The following is a 19216-nucleotide window of genomic DNA, read 5'->3' as shown; positions in this document are numbered from 1 at the left end:
ACGATCTCTGCTGCCCTCCGGAGCGCGCAGGACTGAACGCGCAGTAGGTAAGGCTGCTGCTGCTCCCGGAGTCCCCACTCCCTTGCCCAGGACCCAAATCTGGGTGCCTGGGGACCCAGATCCCTGGCCTCGCCGCCCTGAGTCCGTTAGTCGCCACCTCTACCCAGTAGAGCCGACCCCAGATTATCACCTAGGAGTACCACTAGTAGCTAGGTCGCGTCTCCTGGAACCCGCCCCCGCTGCTACCTGAACCACAGAGCCCTCTCGGCCCGAGACTCCGCCCCCGCCCAGCCCCCGTCCCCGCCAGGACTCCGCCCCTCTCCCAGGGTCACCCCGTCACAGACCCGCCCCCTCTCCGCCCCTCTTTGCCCCAGCCTCCGCCCTCCAGTCCAGGCGGGGCTCCGGGTTTGAACCGCGCGGCGGGCCGGGCCTCTGAGTCGGGTCGGGCCCATAGGCGGTGGCGATCGACACCATGTCCCCGGGCAGTGGGGTGAAGAGCGAGTACATGAAGCGCTACCGGGAGCCGCGCTGGGACGAGTATGCGCCATGCTACCGCGAGCTGCTGCGCTACCGCCTGGGCCGCCGGCTACTGGAGCAGGCGCACGCGCCCTGGCTCTGGGACACCTGGGGCCCTGACAGCCCCTCAGACAGCTCGGCTTCACCCAGTCCCGCGCCCTCGGCTCCCTCCGAGCGGGAGGAGGAGCAGACTGTGGGGGAGCGCGGCGCAGAGCTGCGGGGCGCGGAGGTTGGGGACGCGGAGGAGCAAGACACAGTGCTACCAGGTACGGACACGGCGGGTCACTCCGATGACTGAATTGCTGACCGGCAGGCGCTTCCTGTTTTGTTTTAGTTGGTTGGGGTTGACAAAATCCGCTTGCTGAACTAAGAGGGGAAGATGCGGGCCGCGTGTCCGCTCTCCCACCCCTGATTTCCCTAATTTAGTGACTCTTGGCGGAGCCTTTATGATCTATCTCTAAGTGCCCACCCTCTCCACCCCATCCTATTCCCGGGACAGGGATCCTTGGTCGCAAGGCAGTGGCCTGCTCAGTGAGTCCTGGATCCACCAGATGGCGGATCTGTTTGTTTCTGTGCATCCCTCTTCCCGAGAGGAGCTTTCATTCCAAAGATGACCCGCCAAGTTAAGAACCCCTGGAGCTGGCAAAATGGGGTCATGGTTGTCTGTGTGAGCTCCTTGGTCTGGCTGCGCTGTTTCTTTTGAATGGTGTGCGTGTGTTTGTGGACGAACCCTCTTTGTATACGCTGGTGCCAGCCGCACATCATGGTAAGGCTGTGAGTCACTTTTCCCGCGGTTGCAGCGTGAGTCTATCAGCAGAGAGGCCTGGAGGGTGGCCTGGGCTCAGGGCTGTGCTTTAGCACAACTGGAGATCACTCTTCGAGATCTTATGAGAGTCTAGTGATAAAAAAAAGTTATTACTCAGTCACTCGCCCAGAAATATATATTTTTCTCACCCGACCTTCAAATATTTGTAAGATTGGGCCATTGTTTTTAATTTCAGTTTTGTAAACAAAGACGTAGGAGCTTGCAATTCTATGGTCAGAGTCTGAAAGGATCCGGTTGCTTTGCTCTTGGTTGCCCTGTTTGCCTATTCTCAGTTCCTGCATGGTGGGACTGCCCCCTTGTCATCGTCATCGGGTCGCTTGTGACAACCAGTCCTGATGCTTCTGTGATGTGGTTAGAAATTAGAGTGGCAGAAGGTTTCGGGGCGGGTGTGGGGCTGGGGGTGCTAGGAGCATGTCTCCCAGTTATTCCGGTGCAAACTGAGCCCTTGCTAACTATGAGGTTTATTTTATCGGAATGAGTAACAGGTTTTTCTTTTTTCCCTCTGTATTTTGATGAGGTTACCTGCTATCTGTGTGTGCAATATGAAAACTGTTGACAGCAGTTTAGTGCGTTTGGTGCCCAGGCTTGCCTGCTTAGGAGTGACCCGATTTCATGATTATTTGGGTTTCCATGGAGATACTGAGTCCTCAAAGATTCGCTAAATCCCTGCTAAAGTTTTTGGTATGTAGGCATTATGGAATATAGAAGATGTGTCCTGCTTTGGATTCTCCATCACCTGTTCTTTTGCATGGCCCCTGCAATATCAATATGAGAAATGTTCCTGGTGAGCCACTGATTTGCATTCCTCCAAAATACATTTGCCTTAGTTTTACTGCAAGCCACTTTTTTTTTTTTTTTTTTTTTAAGACAGAGTTTCTTTGTGTAGACCTGGCTGTCCTATAACTTACTCTGTACACCAGGCTGGCCCCAAACTCAGAGATCTGCCTGCCTCTGCCTCCCAAGTGTTGGGATTAAAGGCTTGGGCCACCACTGCCTGGCTATAAGGCTTTTTTTGCATAAAGAATTTTGTAGATCTGTGAAGCTTATTACCAAGTCATGACACCTGCCAGTAGCTGCCTACTTTTTAGGTAACCTGCTTCTAGCACCTCTGCTTTTTCCCTTTTGTGGTATTGAAGATTGAATTTGGGACCTTGGGCAGGCTAGGCAAATATTCTACCACCAAACTACATCCCTAGCTCTTTGTATCTTTTGTTTTGAGATAGGGCCTCACTAAGCCACACTGGCCTTGAATGTCCTCTGTAGCTCAGGCTGGCCTCAAGTTTATGATTCTTCTGTTTTAGTCTCCAGAATGAGTAGCTGGTATTATAGGCCTGTGCTACCAAGCCCATCCACTCTTTATTTGTGTTCTTACTTTGGGGCGAGGTCTTACTGTGGTACCCAGGTTGGCCTCAAATTCCTAGGCTTAGGCCATCCTCCTGCCCCAGTTTCCTGAGTAACTTAGCCCACAGGCGAGCGTCATCACACTTGGCTGGTATTTACTTCCATATACCTATGTTGACACTAATTGATACTTCTCCCCAGTTTGTTTTTGTTTTTTTTTTAATCTTGGCTTTTATTTCTACTCTCCTAATACACACGTTTGTTTCCACACATTTTTCATAGCCATGATAGGCTGTGTGATACTGGGCCCATGGGAATGGACAAATGCTCAAAGCTGACCCACTTTGTTTCTCTGGTTCCTCTTTCTTTCTCTCACAATGTAGCCAATACAGTGGTTCACCATCATACTCACCTTAACTCATCCCTCGGGGCCACTGACCTACTTGGTTGGCCTTCGTGCCACCCTGTGGCAGGCGTGGCCTGATGCTTGTTGTCTAAAGAGGGGCCTTGGCATTGCATAAGGCCCTTCCAGCTTTTCTCTCACAGGTAGGAATCACTGTCAGGTTTGACTTACCCACTCACGGTAGAGATCACCTATCAGCTTAAGAAAAGCTGAGTAGAAAATTGAATTCTTGAGACCATTGTTTAAAAAAACAATCATAATTTTTGAGTTTGTGATGATGGTTCATTGTTTCTAAAACATCTTGAGGCATTGCTCCATTGCCGTGACTTCTGAGTCTTTTTTTTTTTTTTTCCCCCGAAACAGGGTTTCTCTGTGGCTTTGGAGGCTGTCCTGGGACTAGGTCTTGTAGACCAGGCTGGTCTCGAACTCACAGAGATCCACCTGCCTCTGCTTCCCGAGTGCTGGGATTAAAGATGTGTGCCACCACCGCCTGGCTGTTTGTTCTTAAAGATTGGTGTGTGTGTGTGTGTGTGTGTGTGTGTGTGTGTGTGTGTGTTGCCCTGGCTGTCCTGGAACTCACTCTGTAGAACAGGTGCACCACTACCACCTGACTTCTGATTCTTGATCCTTACCTTTAACTGCCCCAAGAGGGGCTGTTAGAATCTTTTGTCTGTCCTGACTCTCATGAATTGATGTAGGTCACCTGAAAGTCCCTACAACCAACCTCTTAAACTTTTTCCCATATTTTTTATTTTTTGATTTGTTTCTGGTTTTTTGAGACAGGGTTTCTTTGTGTAGCTTTAGAGTCTATCCTTGAACTAGCTCTGTATACTGGGCTGTCCTCAAACTCACAGAGATCCGTCTGCTTCTGCCTCTTGAGTGCTGGGACAAAAGGCATGCACCACCACTGCCTGGTTTTGTTTTTTATTTTATTTCTGTCTTTTACATGTATGTATGTATGTATGTGCACCTCGTACATGCAGTACCCTTGGAGGCCAAAAGAGAGTGTTGTATCTCCTGGGATTGGGTTGTAAGCCGTCATGTGGGTGCTTGGAATAGAACCTGGGTCCTCAGGAAGAACAGCCAGTGCTCTTAACTGTTGAACTCCAGTCCCCAATTTTCCTTTTTAATTCTGGGGTGACTTCTTGAATTATTTATTTTATTTCATTTTGTTTCTCCTTCTTTGGGTGGGACAAGGTAGTTTTATTGTGCTGGAAGTGGAATTCAAGACTTTGTATATCTAGAAAAGCACTGGGCAAGTGAGCTTCTACTCTATCCTTCCTTCCTTCCTTTCTTTCTTTCTTTCTTTTCTTTCTTTCTTTCTTTCTTTCTTTCTTTCTTTCTTTCTTTCTTTCTTTCTTTCTTTCATTTTTCACCTTGAGATAGGGTTTTTCTGTAGCCCTGGCCATCCTGGAACTAGCTGTGTGGACCAGGCTGGTCTGGAATTCACAGAGATGCGCCTGCCTCTGCCTCCCAAGTGCAGGCATTAAAGGCCTGTGCCACCACCGCCCACTGCCCTGCCTTCTTGGCCTTCTATTCTTTCTTTTTGGAAGGTTTAAAAAAATGGTACATAAAATGTATACACATTTATAGTTTACCTTGTGGTATTTCCACAGGTGTATACAGTGTGCAATGCTGAAATCAAATTAAGCATGTGTGTCATTTTAAACACTTGGCAGCTCAGTTTGTAGAGTGTTTGTTTACATGCATGAAGCCCTGGGTTTCATCCCCAACGCAAACATGAGGTGGTGCATGCTTTTGTTTCAGCACTTAGGTTGAGGCTGGAGGCTCAGAAGTGAGTTCCAGATCAGCTTGGGATACTTGAAACCTTGTTTCAATGGGGGAAAAAGTATCAAGTTTATTGTTTGTTTGCATAATATTTCTTTTCTTCTTTCCTGTTTTGGAGACAGTTTTCCTATGTAGCCCAGGCTGGCCTAATCCCCCGGAATCCTCCATGGGCTGGGATCACAGGAGGGCACTACCCCCTGCCTTCAAAAGTATTAGGTTCTTGACAAGGACACATTGTATTTTTTTCTTATAAAAGATATTGTTAGAGTGTTTTGTTTCTCTTTGTGTGTTTAGCAGAGTATATCCTCCCCCCCTTTTGTTTCTGTTTCTTTTTGCTTATAATTCTGTATTGCTCACAGGAGGCCTTTTTTCAAATGAATGAGATCTGTTGGCTTCTTTTTCTTATTTGAGAAAGGGCTGTGATAAGCATTTTCCTGCTTTGAAAAATGGTGAAGACTGCCTCCAGATTTATTTTTTGTGATACTGAATATCCAACATGGGTTTCTCCATGCTAGGCAAGTGTGTCACCGCTGGTCCACAGCAGTTAAAATGTCAGGCTGCCAGGTTAGACTGTTTCCAGTTCCTTATTCCATAGTAACATTTTTCAACAACATTTTACTTTTGGTAAGGCTTACATTTGCCTTATTTTAAACCACCTGTTTAAGGTTAGGAAAGTAGTCCTACCCCATTTCCAACTCACGCCCACCTCTCACTCTTGCTACTTCTTGTCTCTTAGCATTGTTTTTGGTGGGAGGCTGAAGCTTTTAGAAGATTCTTTTTCTTCTAGGTATCCTCAAATTCAGTGGTATGCCTTTCTCTCTTTTTTCATTCATTGTATAGGACTTTTTGAATATGGAAACTTCTAGAAGATCAAGATGTCCTAATACCACATAAATTAATTTCCTCTGCTTCACAGTTCACTGTCTTTTTCGTCTCTCCCCTCCTCTTATTGAATGCCCCCTCCCATCCCTCATTTCTCTCTGTCTTTGAGACAGAGTTTCACAATGTAGTCCAAACTGATTTCACACTATAAAAAAACCAACTGCCTCAGACTTCAGAATACTAGCATTATAGATTTGTCCTGCTATGCACAGATTATTTTCTTTTTTTTGGCTCAAGCCTTTAATCCCAGCACTCAGGAGGCAGAGGTAAATTCAAGGTCAGCCTGATCTACATAGTGAGTCCCAGGACAGCCAGAGCTACATATGAAGACCCTCTCTAAGGGGAAAAAATGTCTTATGTGTATAAATGTTTTGCCTGCATGGATATGGTCCCCAGGGAAGCCAGAAGAGGGCATCAGATCTACTGGGACTGGAGTTACAGTTGTGAGCCACCATGTAGCTGCTGGGAATGGAATCCAGGTCCTCTGGAAGAGCAGCCAGTGCTCTTAATCACTGAGCTATCTATACAGCCTGTAATATTGATCTTGATCTCTCTATCCTTCCACTTTAACCTGGTTAGCTGGTACTACAGGTGTGAAATACTATACCCATCTCTGTGTTTATTTTGTCTAAATATGTACCCATGGGTTGGTGAGATGGCTCAGTAGATAAAAGTACTTGCTGAATGTCTGAATACTTGAGTTTGATCCCTGGGTCCCACATAGTGGAAGGAAAGAACCAACTTCTGCAAGTTGTGTGCTAACCTCCACACATATGAGCATACAATTTTGTGTGTGTATGTGCGCGCGCGCGCGCGCACACACACACACACACACACACACACACACACACACACACGTAATGGGGGGAGGTCCATACCCAGATGTCTGCTCCTAACCTATCTGCTCATATTTAATGTGAGGCCTGAAAGTGCTCTGAGGAACCTGGATATGGAGTCTTTTGGGTTGCTTATTGGCTGTATAAGAGAAAGACACAGGTGTTTCTCTGGGGAGTTTAAAACTTACCCTCTGGGAGTCTCCTGTGTGCCCTTCCCAGATGGTGCCTCTAATCTTGCCCCAGGGAAACCAGCCAGTGTGCCACATGCTTGGAGCCTAGGAGGAAAACTATAGAGAAGAGTGCTCTGTGTGCTGAGGCCTCCAGAAGCCTGGAAGGTATTACCCTGGCTTCTGCTGTGCTAAGGTCCCAGGTCCAGGACCCCTCTGCTTCTCCATCTTTAAACAGTACTTTAGACTGAAAGAAAGTCTGGGTGGTAGTCGTGGTGGTGCACACCTTTAATCCCAGCACATGGGGCTGGAGAGATGGCTCAGTGGTTAAGGGCAATGACTGCTCTTCCAGAGGACCCTCGTTCAATTCCCAGCACCCACATGACAGCTCACAGCTGTCTGTAACTAACTCCAGTTCCTGGGGACCCTGACACCCATGGCAAAACACCAATGCATATAAAAAAATAAAAATTAATCCCAGCACATGGAAGGCGGCGGATCTCTGTGATTTCAAGGCCAGCTTGGACAGCCAGAACTAAAAAAGAAAGATTTTGAGACGGTTATCCACTGCTGCAAAACTGTCACCTGAACTCAGCCAAAACCCATACCACTCCCGAAGCATTGTAGGCTCTGGGCTGGACACAGGCCCTTTCTGAGGCTGGCACATCTTGTCTGATAGGTATTATCCTTGGCCTCTGCTGAGACCTCAGCTGAGCTGTTGCTGGATCAACACTTGCAAGGCTTCCTCCTGTGCTGGGCCTTCCTCATTGTGTGTAGATGCTCTTTAGGACAGCACACAATACATCTGAATTGATGGTGCCCGCTGCTTTTGCAGTTTTTCTGTGGATCAGATATCTTTTCCTCTCAGCCTGCTTTCTTTAGAAGTTACAGAAGTCTGCTCAAGTCTGGAGTTGAGGTGCCCTGACCCAGTTCTCAGTGGAAATGTGTCCATTGCTTTACAGAAGGGTGTGGGTTGGAGCTGGCTAGTGATGGGACTTTGGAAAGGAAGTCTACAGCCCTGGCACTGTGAGAATCCTGTGCCTAGTCGACTCTTTCTGGTCTCAGCTTTTGTCCTGGGCCTCCTTTCAGGCAGTCAGCCTCCTCTGCCTGATTTGAATCTGTGTTCCTCTCTTTCCTGCTTCTCAGTATTTATTGTATCTTTGTGCCTTTTGGCCTTTACTGAGTGGGACTTGGGGGAGGAAGAGATTGAAGTACATGTTTGCAGTGCTTATTTGAACAGAACCTCCTGTTTTACTTTTATTATATACTTATGTGTAAATGTATATGTGTGAAAATGCACATATGGATGCAGGTGCTCAGGAGTCCATGAACCTGGAATTGCAGACTGTCATGTGCTACCTGATTTGATGCTGGGAGCCTAATACAGGACCTCTGCAAGAGCAGCAGGTGCTCTTAACTGCTGAGCCATTTCCCCAGCCTCTGCTTTATTTGTTTATTTATTCACTAATTTATCTAGAAACAAGGTTTCACTGTGTAGCCCAAGTAGCCTAGAACTCTGTGGTGTAGACCAGCTGGCCTTGAGCTCACAGAGATACACCTGTAGTGCTAGGATTAAAGACATACATCACCGGGGCTGCAGAGATGGCTCAGGGGTTCAGAGCACTGGCTGCTCTTCCAATGGTCCTGAGTTCAATTCCCAGCAACCACATGGTGACTCACAACCATCTGTTATGAGATCTGGTACCCTCTTCTGGTGTGCAGATATACATGGAAGCAGAATGTATAATACATAATAAATAAATAAAATCTTTTTTTTTTGTAAGGAAAAACAACCTCACAGTATTTATTGTCACCTGATAATAACATAAGGGCCACTAAAACAATATGAATAAATGTTTCCGACTGTGCATCCAGCAGAAGACACCTTTAAAAGCACTGTACTTCCTCTTCAACTTCCCAAGTGCCTGAGTTTCTAGTTGGAAACACTTTGGAGCTGAGTAATATTGTCTCCTTTCAACATGATCTGACCCAGTTGTTTCCTTGACTTTGTTTTAGAGTGAATCTCTTCTGCATCATCTAATACGAGGTTCATGTACTCATCAAGGCCAATAATACAACCCTCTATCCACATATTCACTTGCTCATATAGCCACACCTGAATCCGAGACCTATTTTGCAAGTATCTGAAAATGAGGTTGATGGGCTGCACCATCACCTTCTGCACCTTCTGGCCCTGGCCGCGGTACGCCATGGTAGAAGTCACAAAAGACCACACGAGTAGGGAACAATAAATAAATAAAATCTTAAAAAAAAAAAAGTCAGACATCATGATGTCTGCCCTCTTTCTTTGCTTGATGGGAATGCCTCATCTCCAGTTGCCTCGTGTTTATTCTCTCTACCCCAGTGGGTCATTTGTTGTTCGTCTTGCCATGTTTTGGTTTTTTTTTCCTCTTCAACAGGACTCTTCAGAATAGCTCTGTGGTAGTAGATGCATTTTCTATAGCATCCACTGTGGTGTCACTGAGTGGTTGACATGCCTAGCAAAGGTGCACAACCCCCTCATTTTATTTACTTTTAATTTACTTGAATTTTTTAATAGCCACATGTGGCTAAAGGAATTGTATTGGGCAGCTCCATTTTAAAGACTGGATTTATTTTAATTTGAATGTTCTCTTAGTTGATGAGAAAAATGTTGCAATCTTCCCCTGAATCTTGTGGGAAATACTGTTTTTGTTTGCTTGAAAATATCCTTATTTTAAACATCATTCTTTCAAATAGGATCTTAAAAGCATATACTTATATCTAATTACTATGTACCAGGCCCTATTTTGAGAGTTTTATAAATATTAAATTACAGCAATTACGTTCTGTCTCTTTTCTTCTGTTCTGTCCATCTTTTGTCTCCTTCTGGGAATAATTTTCAAGCATTATCCTTTTTTCTTAAGCACAGAGTGTAAGTACCATTATTTCACAGTCTGTAGATGATAATTTAGGTATCTTAAATCTGCTCCAGCTGCTTCTCTCATCATCGTTATCTTTTCTTGGGTGTTGGGCTGTCTTCTGTGACACTGATAATTGTGTTAAAAATCATTTGTAGGAGTCATTTGGACTCTGGGGTCCTGCCTAGGTCCTGTGGGCAGTGACTTTTGTACTTGACTGAGCTGTGTTTGGTCCCTGTGGTAAGGAGGGTTGATCCTGTAGTGATCCACTGCTCTGCCACTTGGCTTGATTCCTGACCCTCATGTCCCCTCCTGCACCCACCAGAGCCTCACTGATAAGTTGTAGGGTTTCAGTCTATCACCACACTGACTTTCCTGTGGAATGTGGCACTTCCTTAGGTTTCCTTTTGGCTTCTTTTTTACTTTTCTAGACGTCCTTCCATTGTCCTACTCTTGGGTTCCTTCTCTGCCGGATCATTAAATAAGTGTCCCAGGGATCCAACTGTCCTTTCAACCTCCTGCTCCACAATTCTGCTGGGCAGTCCTGTGCACTCAGAGCCAGTCCCCAGCTGTCTTCTCCCTCAAGGTGCCTGCGGTTGTCTACTAGCAGCCTGCCTGGTTGTTCCATCCTGTGCAGTTCTTCCCTTCATGCCTGGGACACCTTGGGTCTATGGATAGGAGGACCATCTGCTTAGGACATTTGTGGGGACCAATCACATTCTCCTGCCCCACCCCCATGCCAGCCTGGTGCCAGTGTGTCTATTTACCCTAGTCTGTTGACAGCTTTTCCCGGCAGGCACTTGGGCTCTATTCTTTTATCCAACCCATCCTAAAAAATAGACAGGACCACATCATTTCTAATCTTAAAATCTTTTCATAAGTCCCCATGATTTCTAAGGTATAATCACTCCCACCTCCAATCCAAGTTTGGCATAGAAAGGTTTTATTTCCCTCATGCCACCTGTTCCCAGCCTGGAGCTGAAGGCTCTGTGTGCACTTATCCTTAGAACTGTTGATTATTTCCTCTTCCCTTTCAGTGAACATTCCTTCTTTAGGTCTCTTCCTGGCCAGCATCAGCTTTTTCCTTAAAGAAGGGCATTAGTGTCCTCTCTGGGCTGGCAGCCCTAGGAGATCTGAAGGAGAGAAGAAAGGACCCAAAACTCAGGTCACTGCACTGTTCCTCATTCTCTATATTTGATCTGCATGGGTTCTGCCCCATGCTACTTTTTCTCTTTGCTTTGACTTTGAGGTTCCCTCTTTTTCTCATCCTACACTAAGGTGAGGAAGGGTGTGGGTACAACATGCAGAAAGATACTTGGGCAGTGAGTGACTTAAGTTCCTGGGATGAAGTGGAATCTGGTGTCCCATCACCTCATGAAGCACTGCTGGGATTACAGCCTGGTGTAGCATGTAAGATGTTAGACCCCAGGATTGGCTTGTGTCACCTGATACTTAGGATGCTCAGTAAAAATGAAAGGGTTTTGGAGCTAAGACCAAAGCTAAGGCAGAAGTAAAGGGTTCGTACAATCAGGCATGCCCTGTCTGGGTTGCCCACGTGGGGTACACTCTTCTTGTAGAGGAACATGAAACAGATGCCCAGCCAAGGGCAGCAGGGCTGAGGGACTGTTCTCTGAGGGAACCCAGCTTTGTTACAGTAGTCTGTATAGTTGTCACAAACAGCCAAGTTCTGCAGCAGCTGATAGAGGAGGGTATGTAATGCCTAAGTGACTCACATGGAGCTCATATTCTAGGGTGTGTGTAGGAGGAAAGGAAACAGGTTCAGGAAGGATTTATGCAAGAAATCATGCCGTATGTCGTGTGTGTGTGTGTGTGTGTGTGTGTGTGTGTGTGTGTGTGTGTGTGTTTGAAAATGTCAAAATCCCAAAAGGTAGGCAAAGGAAATTAGAGACATTCTGGAGTGTTCTTTCATACCTGATATTTACCTCAGGTTGGGCAGCCACATCCCCCACTGTTTCCCTCCCTTCCCCTAGGGCTACTGATACTGTTCAGGCTCCACACACCATACCAGTCAGTTACTTTTCTCATCACTGTGACCAAATACCTGATAAGAAGCAAGTGAAGGGTGGAAAGACTTCTTTTGGCTATGCTTGGAAAGGGTATGGTCCATCATGATGGGGAGGGTATGGCAGAGTTCATGGCAGTTTGAAGGTGAGGCTGCTTGCTTACATCTTGATCATTCAGGAAACAGAAGCTAGGTCAAAACTAAGATCAAGCTGTAACCCATAATACTCATCCTGTAGCAACTTACCTCTTCCATCAAGACCTCATCTCCCAGAGATTCTACAGACTCCTAAACACCACCACTAGGGGCTGGAGAGATGGCTCATCGGTTAAGAGCACTGACTGCTCTTCCAGAGGTCCTGAATTCAATTCCCAGCAATCACATGGTGGCTCACAGCCATATATAATGAGATCTGGTGCCCTCTTCTGGCATGCAGGTGAAAAACTGTATACACAATAAATAAATACATCTTAAAAACAAACAAAACAAAAAACAGCACCACTAGCTGGAACTGTTCAGATTCATGAGCCTGGGAAGACATTACATATTCAAGCACAATACTGTGGCCCTGACTCGTGTTTCAACATCTCTTGTTTTTTACACTGGGGATGCTGTAAAGGGCTACACTCAGGTGAGTGGCTGTGGTGACCACATCCTGTTGTGACAAGTGCCCTTAGACTCAGGTGGACAGCCACCTCTTTGGAGGCACAGGTGAGGAGGTTTTCCATCAATGCACATCAAAAAAGGAAGCCTAATCCTGGAACTCCAGGAAGTGACTTAGAAACCTTGAGCAGCTTGCCTGGTGAGGACAGCCTCTTCTGTCACCAGAGGAAGCATCCAGAGAGGACCACACACTCTGGGCTTGTGGACAGAGCTCCCAGGTGTGTGCACTCACTTCTCATAGGGATGATGAATCCTGAGGATGTCCATCAAGGTTGCTTTGGAATTGTTTTTGATGTAATGTTGGTACCTTTGTTGTCAATTTTTAAATTTGGGTAAATGACAGTTATTCTACAAATTTATTTCCTTATTTTACTTTAAGTAAAACCTGTTGAGTTAAACATGAAACTGACTTGATGAAGCTTTATTATTTGTTAACTTGAGTAACTATACATAAACTGGTGATTTAAAGTATTTCCATCTTGTCTCATCCCTTTTTTCAAAAGCACCACCAAAAAAAGACATAGAAGAAAAACCTGAACTACAAACTGGGGCAAAAGAGACTGACAGGGTGCCCAGTGGCCCCGAACCTCGACAACATCCTAGTGCCTTATTTGCCAGAGGAAGTAAGAAAGCAACCAGAAGCCCCCAAAGATCAACAAGCAAAATAAAAGAGAACAAGCACCCATTTGCTCTGTATGGCTGGGGAGAGAAACAGATGGATACGGGGAGTCAGAAGACACACAATGTCTGTGCATCTGCCTCTGTGCACGAGGTGTGCCTTGGAAGGGCGAGTCTAGCCGTGCATTGCCCCAGGGCATTTCTCCTATGGCTGTCGTTGCTCTGGGCCATGGGAGGTCCTTGGGTGGTGTGGGGTCCATGGAAGCCAAAAGGGGCCTCTGGTTACTAGGAAGATGGAGTAGACTTTGGTGGACTGGCACTACAGCAAGGAGAAGAGGCAGATGTCATTGTGGTTTATGAGATCTATGGCCTGGGTCAAGGGCAGAGTACACTGAGAGCTGGAGCTATCCCCTGGAGAGGCCTCAGTTTCCCTTAGCTTTGCTGACCTGGGTCCTTGACCAAGGTTTTCTCCTTGGCATGTCTGATTACTTGATATCTACTGGGGACCTCTGTTTCCCTTCTGATGAAATTCAGCTTGCAATAGTGGGTTTTTGTTTAGGGGAGGGGTTGGTTTTTGTTTGTTTGTTTGTTTGTTTTGTTTTTTTTGAGACAGGGTTTTTCTGTGTAGCTTTGGAGCCTGTCCTTGAACTCACTCTGTAGACCAGGCTGGCCTGGAACTCACAGAGATTCACCCACCTCTGCCTCCCAAATGCTGAGAATAAAGGCGCACACCACCACTGCCTGGCCTGCAATACTGTTTTGTTCCCAGGAGCTCCAGTCAATCTGACTCAGCCTTAGTTTGGCATCCTCTCAAGACCTGAGATATTTTAGACAGGGGGACAGAGAAGGTATGGTCCATCACCAAACAGTTACTGTGTTAGCACCAGCTGGATGCCAGGGATGCCCGAAGAGCAGGTAGAAAGAAAAACTGCAAACTCAGTTTCTCTGTAATGCCAGTCAAGTTCCTAGAGCACTCTAGGTGGCAGATGCTGTTTATTTGAAGTGAAATCTGAGACAAGGGAGCTGTTATTAGCAGAGGGTTCTGACCCATCTCAGGGACTAATTTAACAGTGTGTTTATCTGTCACAGGATAAATTCCCCTGATATTTTTCGTTTTGTTGTATTATTATATTTCGAGGCAGGATCTTAGTAGCCACAGGCCTGAAACTCACTACTTAGCTGAGGATAACCTGGAACCTCTGATCTTTCTACTTCTGCCTACCAAATTCTGGGATTTCAGGCTCATGTGCCTGTACCTGGCTGTTGTCCACATATTTTAGTGCAGTGTTCCCTTTTCTTTTTATATTTTAATTTATTTGTTTTACATACCAACAGTTCTCCCCCTCTCCCAACTCCCCCCATCCACTCCTCAGAAAGGGGAAGGCCTCCCATAGGGAGTCAACAAAGCCTGGCATATTCATTTGAGGCAGGACCAAGAGCTCCCCCACCCTATTAAGACTGAACAAGGCATCTCACCATATGGACGGGCTTCAAAAAGCCAGCTCATTAGTGCAGTATTGTATAGCATAGTCAAGAACTCAGACTCTTTTCTATGCTCACTATGGAGGAGTTCCCACAGTTTTTCAGAGCTTGGTGTGGTGGCATACCTATAATCTCAGTACTTGGGAGGCAGAGACAGGAGGATCCCTGGAAGTTTATAGCCAGTCTGATCTATGTAAGCCAGTTCCAGGCCAAACAGCTACAGAGGAAAATCCTGTCTCAAAAAAGCAAAACAAAACAAGTTTTCCCAAGCTGGTCCTAGATGACATGAAAGTTATGTGTATGTGTGTGAGTCTGTGTGTGTGAGTCTATGTGTGTAAGTGCTGGTGCTCTCAGAGGCCAGTGGCATCAGATGCCCTTGTAACTAGAGTTACAGTTGTGAGATGCCCGGCTTGGGTTCTGGGAATTGAACTTAGGTCCTTTGCAAGAGCAGTACTTGTTCTTGATTCTGAGCCATCTCTCCAGCCCTAAAAGTTAATTTGTGTGCTCAGCTTTGCCATCGTTAGTAGTGGGGTGAACATGGTAACAGGATAGTTTATTCTGAGAAGTGTTGATACCAAAGATTGTCAGGGATTGACTCCTTGCTTCAGGGAATTGGGCTAGTAACATAAGACAGGGTCTCTTGTGTCCCAGGATAGCTTTGAACTTAGGGTTCTCCCAAGTGCTGGAGTAACAGGTGGGTACCACCACACCTGGGGATAAAACCCAGGGCTTCATTTGTGCTAGGCTGCACTGAGCTATATCCCCAGACTTAGATATTGTTAAAAAATTGGGCCTTAAGCCACTTAGGCGTCTACCTTTATTTTTGAACTTTCTTTAGATTCATGAATCAGCACTTCGAGCCAAGAACAGAAGACAGGTGGAGAAAAGGAAACTGGCTGCCCAGAGGCAGCGGGCTCACTCGGTGGATGTGGAAAAGAACTGGAGGGTAAAGCCATCTTCCGCAGAGAACCCGTGGCTGACAGAGTACATGCGGTGCTACTCAGCAAGGGCATAGATGCTGGGACATGCTCTTTCAAGTGTTTATGGAAGAAAAGAATGACCAAAACTAGCAAATGGGACCACACACAGGTGGAAGAAACAGACTGGTCCTGCAAGGCTCTTCTTAGGAATTTCCAAGAGATGGTTTTGCTTTCATGATGGTTGATCACCTACCTTCATAGTTAGGGCAGATCATCAAAGCCATAGTGTTGGCTTGTTTATGAAGACAAGTCCCCGAGTCTTGATATTCTTGTAAGAGTTTTATTTTAAAGATTTTGATCTTTGGAGATACCCACACCAAATGCCTTTAACCGGCTCTAGGCGCTTCCCATGCACACCCTCCTGTAGTACAGTCGGAGCTGTCCTTTTTGACCAGCACATTCCACATCTGGCAGGGGCATCCCATCCCACAGTGCGGGACTCACAGGCACCACATCTGTGCAGTTTGCCTTGCAGAGGGCACCAAGGAAAGCAAGGGCATCAGTGCGAGGTCAATGCTGTTCCTGACAGACTAGAACTGTGGCAACTGCTGAACAGTTACTCTCAATGTTCCTTTCACCTCACCTCCATGTAGACTATGATTCTTAAGAATTTCCTGGCCAGAATGAGGGTCACCTTTTCTCCTTAAACCATCACTTAGACATTTATTTAGTAATATAATTTAATAGTTCTGGTACATTCTGGTGAGTGACGTGCAGTGCAGTGCAGTGCATGCTTTAGAGCAATGATGACATTTGTTTTGAGTCAGTGTCACATTCTTTTAACTGCAGAATTCCCTTTAGAGCACACATGGCATAGTCAGCTCTTTTTAAGTCTGACCTGCCACTCCCCTCTTTGGAGACAGCAGACGATGACACTGAAAACTTGAAATCTGAAATGATATTTAATGAACTGAGTTTGTGTAGCTTATGGGGATGGGACCAGCAGGCACCCTTCGGTATCATCACCTCCATTCTGCTTTTCCTTCCATAGAACTTAATGAAGGCCTCATGATGCACAGTGCTGATACTTTAAGTTGAAAACATGACTACTTGATATCCGGCCTGGTGACCTGTGCTGCCGAACTGTGGGAGAATGGGGCGTACACTGGCCTGGGAACCACTGTCAGGGTTTTTAAAAAAAGGTTTTAAAAAGCATAGGTTTCCATGAGATGGGCGCCTTTTCCATCCTGCTGGAAAGAAGTTTAAGAGGATGAGCACTGTGATCTTCCAGAAACAGGGAGATCTTTGCCTGCACTCACTCAGCATCTGAGTTTGTTGGGTAAAACTGAGTGCTGGGTGTGTGTGTGTGACTGAGCATCTCCAGGATGTTTTCACTTTGGGTTTTTGAGTATGATAATTTCTAGAACACAAACTGATTTCATTACATATAAATTTGTCACACAGTGTCATCTTAAAACTGTATGAAGCTTTGAAAATGCAAACTGAAGGATCATGAGTGTTTTTTTTAAAAAAAAAACAAACTTAAAATATTTGCCTACTTTTGTATAGTCCCTTGTGTACAGAGCCCTCCCACTGAAGTGTATATCTAATTAAAGATTAAGTTCTACATCTTGTCCAAATACAACCTTGCTAGTGACTCTGTTAACCACATAGTCCCCAGATGTCACATAGGCAAGGTGATTGGGACAGTGGCCCAGTTGGTTGAGAATTACTCTTTGTAAAACTGTGCCTTGAATGCCTGTGTTCCTCACCCAGCCTACATCATCAAGTTGTACCCGACAATCTCAGAAAGACAGGTGGGGAGGGCATAGGACCTCCCCACGACCCCACCCTCACCCCTGGCTTTCAGAATCATGTAGAAGATACGCGCATCCTTTTGCCTGTGTGTGGACGCACAGGCTGAAGTGCACGGAGAGGCCATGCTGGTGTCTTTGCCACTTTCTTTTTACACAGAGCACAACTGCTCAGGACTTTGCAGAATATTTAATGTTCCCACACCACAAATAAGTCAGTATGAGTTACCTGCGACTCCCCACACCCCAGTCTCTGTATGTTTAGGCTTCAATTTCTTTCCTTTAAAAAAGATGGTGATTACCTTTTGAGCCTATGAAGTTTTTAACAAATTGATCTTATGAACAATTTTTTCCTATCCTAGGAGCTAATATAGGACAAGCTACAAGGCAATGAGATAATTTAAAATTAGCTTCCATGCTGGAGACGTCTGAAAATGTTTGAGAATACAGTCATATTTAAAATAAATGATACACAGTCTTTTAAAAATTTTTGATTTTAAGGTCTTAATTAAAAATTTTTTCCATAAGTGTTTTTGGTGGGTTTTTTTTTTTGTGTGTGTGCTACTTTTACCTTAGAATTGACAATAGAATATTGAAGCTCTGGAGTGACAAGAATGAGAAGAAAATAGAAATGTATTCTTAAACTGTATGTTTAGAAGCTGTCTGACTACTCTGCATTGGTTATGTGTCTGCTCATCCGTTCCACTCTCACGGAATTTCCAACATGTTTATACATTTTCAAGTTAATTGAAGGCATTGTAGGCGGTCTCACCTGCACACAGTGAGGCAGCACATGCTCCTGTCAGTTCCTATGCAACACCGTCATAGTTGTGTTTCATTGAAGGTTGGCTGCTAATTCAAAGGTGTGTTTGCTCAGGTCACGGTAAGTGGACTGAATTGCAAGAAAAGAGATAGAGCAAAGGGGCTGATGTTGAAGGCTTCATTTCCAAAAGAATTCTACCATGCTGGGAATGTAGCTGGGTGATAGGTTTTTACCTGGAATGTAGGAGGCACTGGGTTCCCCACAGGGGAAGAAACAAAGCAGCAATCAAAGTGAATTCTGCACAACTTTCAAGTAAAAAATGCCTTCAGAAAACTTTGTAAATGGAATGACACTTAGGACCCAGAAGTAGTATTGGAAAAGTGTGGGAGAGGCCCAGCATGTGGAAGGTATGGCTTGCTTTCCAGGTAAGTTCACTGCTCAGGACAAACAGGATAGCTATATGGTCTACTTTATGGATAAACTAGTGCTATGCCTGGCCAATTCTGCCGTCACCTGGCCCAGGTAAGGTCTTTGCTGTATACTCTGTGGCTGGTATAAATGCAGTCCTTTAAACATGGCCTGGTCATTTCAGAATACCTGCACCTGAATTTGAAGTGAACTTGGAATCTCCCTATGTAGCCCTGACTACCCTGGAACTCCCTACGTAGACCCAAGGACCTCTGCCTCCCAAGTGCATCTGCCACCATGCCTGGTTATTTTTCTTTTTAAAGATATGGTCTCATGTAGCCCAGACTGGCTTTGGAACTAATAGTCAAGGATGACCTCAAACTTTCTGCTCTTGTCTCTATCTTTCAGCTGCTGTGATTACAGGTATATATCCCCACACCTAGTTAATGTGGTTCTGGGGGGTACAAACCCAGGGCTTCATGCATGTTAGGTGGTTACTCTGCCAATTGAGTTATATTCCCAGCCATCAAAATAGGTAGGCTTTAGATTGGCAGAAACTACATATTTTTTTTTTTTTTTTGCTACCAACTTCTATAAGTAGGTAAGTTAGTGGCATATTAAGGTCCTCTCATCATTTGTATGTCTTTATTTTTATTTTATTTTATTTTTCCAAGACAGGGTTTCTCTGTTGCTTTGGAGGCTGTCCTGGAACTAGCTCTTGTAGACCAGGCTGGTCTCGAACTCACAGAGATCCACCTGCCTCTGCCTCCCGATTAAAGGCATGTGCCACCAACACCCGGCCATTTGTATGTCTTTATGAAGGTCTTCTCTTGTATCCTTATCTAGGCTTGTACAAGGCACAGTTA

At 45.5% G+C, this 19216-nt stretch overlaps 2 protein-coding genes across 2 annotated transcripts; one reads left to right on the top strand and one right to left on the bottom strand.

Annotated features, from left to right (window-relative positions):
* Positions 1-369: 369 nt before the first annotated feature.
* Ccsap (centriole, cilia and spindle associated protein) lies at positions 370-17706 on the top strand. Its single transcript, XM_027404864.2, has 3 exons — positions 370-782; positions 12849-13117; positions 15284-17706. Exons 1-3 carry the CDS (start codon positions 473-475, stop codon positions 15458-15460), a joined length of 756 nt encoding a protein of 251 aa, XP_027260665.1. The 5' UTR covers positions 370-472; the 3' UTR covers positions 15461-17706.
* LOC100769251 (small nuclear ribonucleoprotein E) lies at positions 8663-9000 on the bottom strand. Its single transcript, XM_027404866.2, has one exon. The coding sequence runs from the start codon at positions 8969-8971 to the stop codon at positions 8693-8695; it is 279 nt and encodes a 92-aa protein (XP_027260667.1). The 5' UTR covers positions 8972-9000; the 3' UTR covers positions 8663-8692.
* Positions 17707-19216: the final 1510 nt, after the last annotated feature.

Source organism: Cricetulus griseus, chromosome 3 (genome assembly GCF_003668045.3).
Source record: "Cricetulus griseus strain 17A/GY chromosome 3, alternate assembly CriGri-PICRH-1.0, whole genome shotgun sequence".
NCBI lineage: Eukaryota > Metazoa > Chordata > Mammalia > Rodentia > Cricetidae > Cricetulus > Cricetulus griseus.
This window is presented reverse-complemented; position numbering and strand designations above follow the sequence as displayed.

Excerpts from the sequence above, each read along its gene's own strand:
- Ccsap (XM_027404864.2), top strand. The coding sequence starts at position 473 with ATGTCCCCGGGCAGTGGGGTGAAGAGCGAGTACATGAAGCGCTACCGG. Across the intron at positions 783-12,848 it reads GCAAGACACAGTGCTACCAG|CACCACCAAAAAAAGACATA; the intron begins GTACGGACACGG and ends TTTTTTCAAAAG. Across the intron at positions 13,118-15,283 it reads CATCTGCCTCTGTGCACGAG|ATTCATGAATCAGCACTTCG; the intron begins GTGTGCCTTGGA and ends AACTTTCTTTAG.
- LOC100769251 (XM_027404866.2), bottom strand. The coding sequence starts at position 8,971 with ATGGCGTACCGCGGCCAGGGCCAGAAGGTGCAGAAGGTGATGGTGCAG.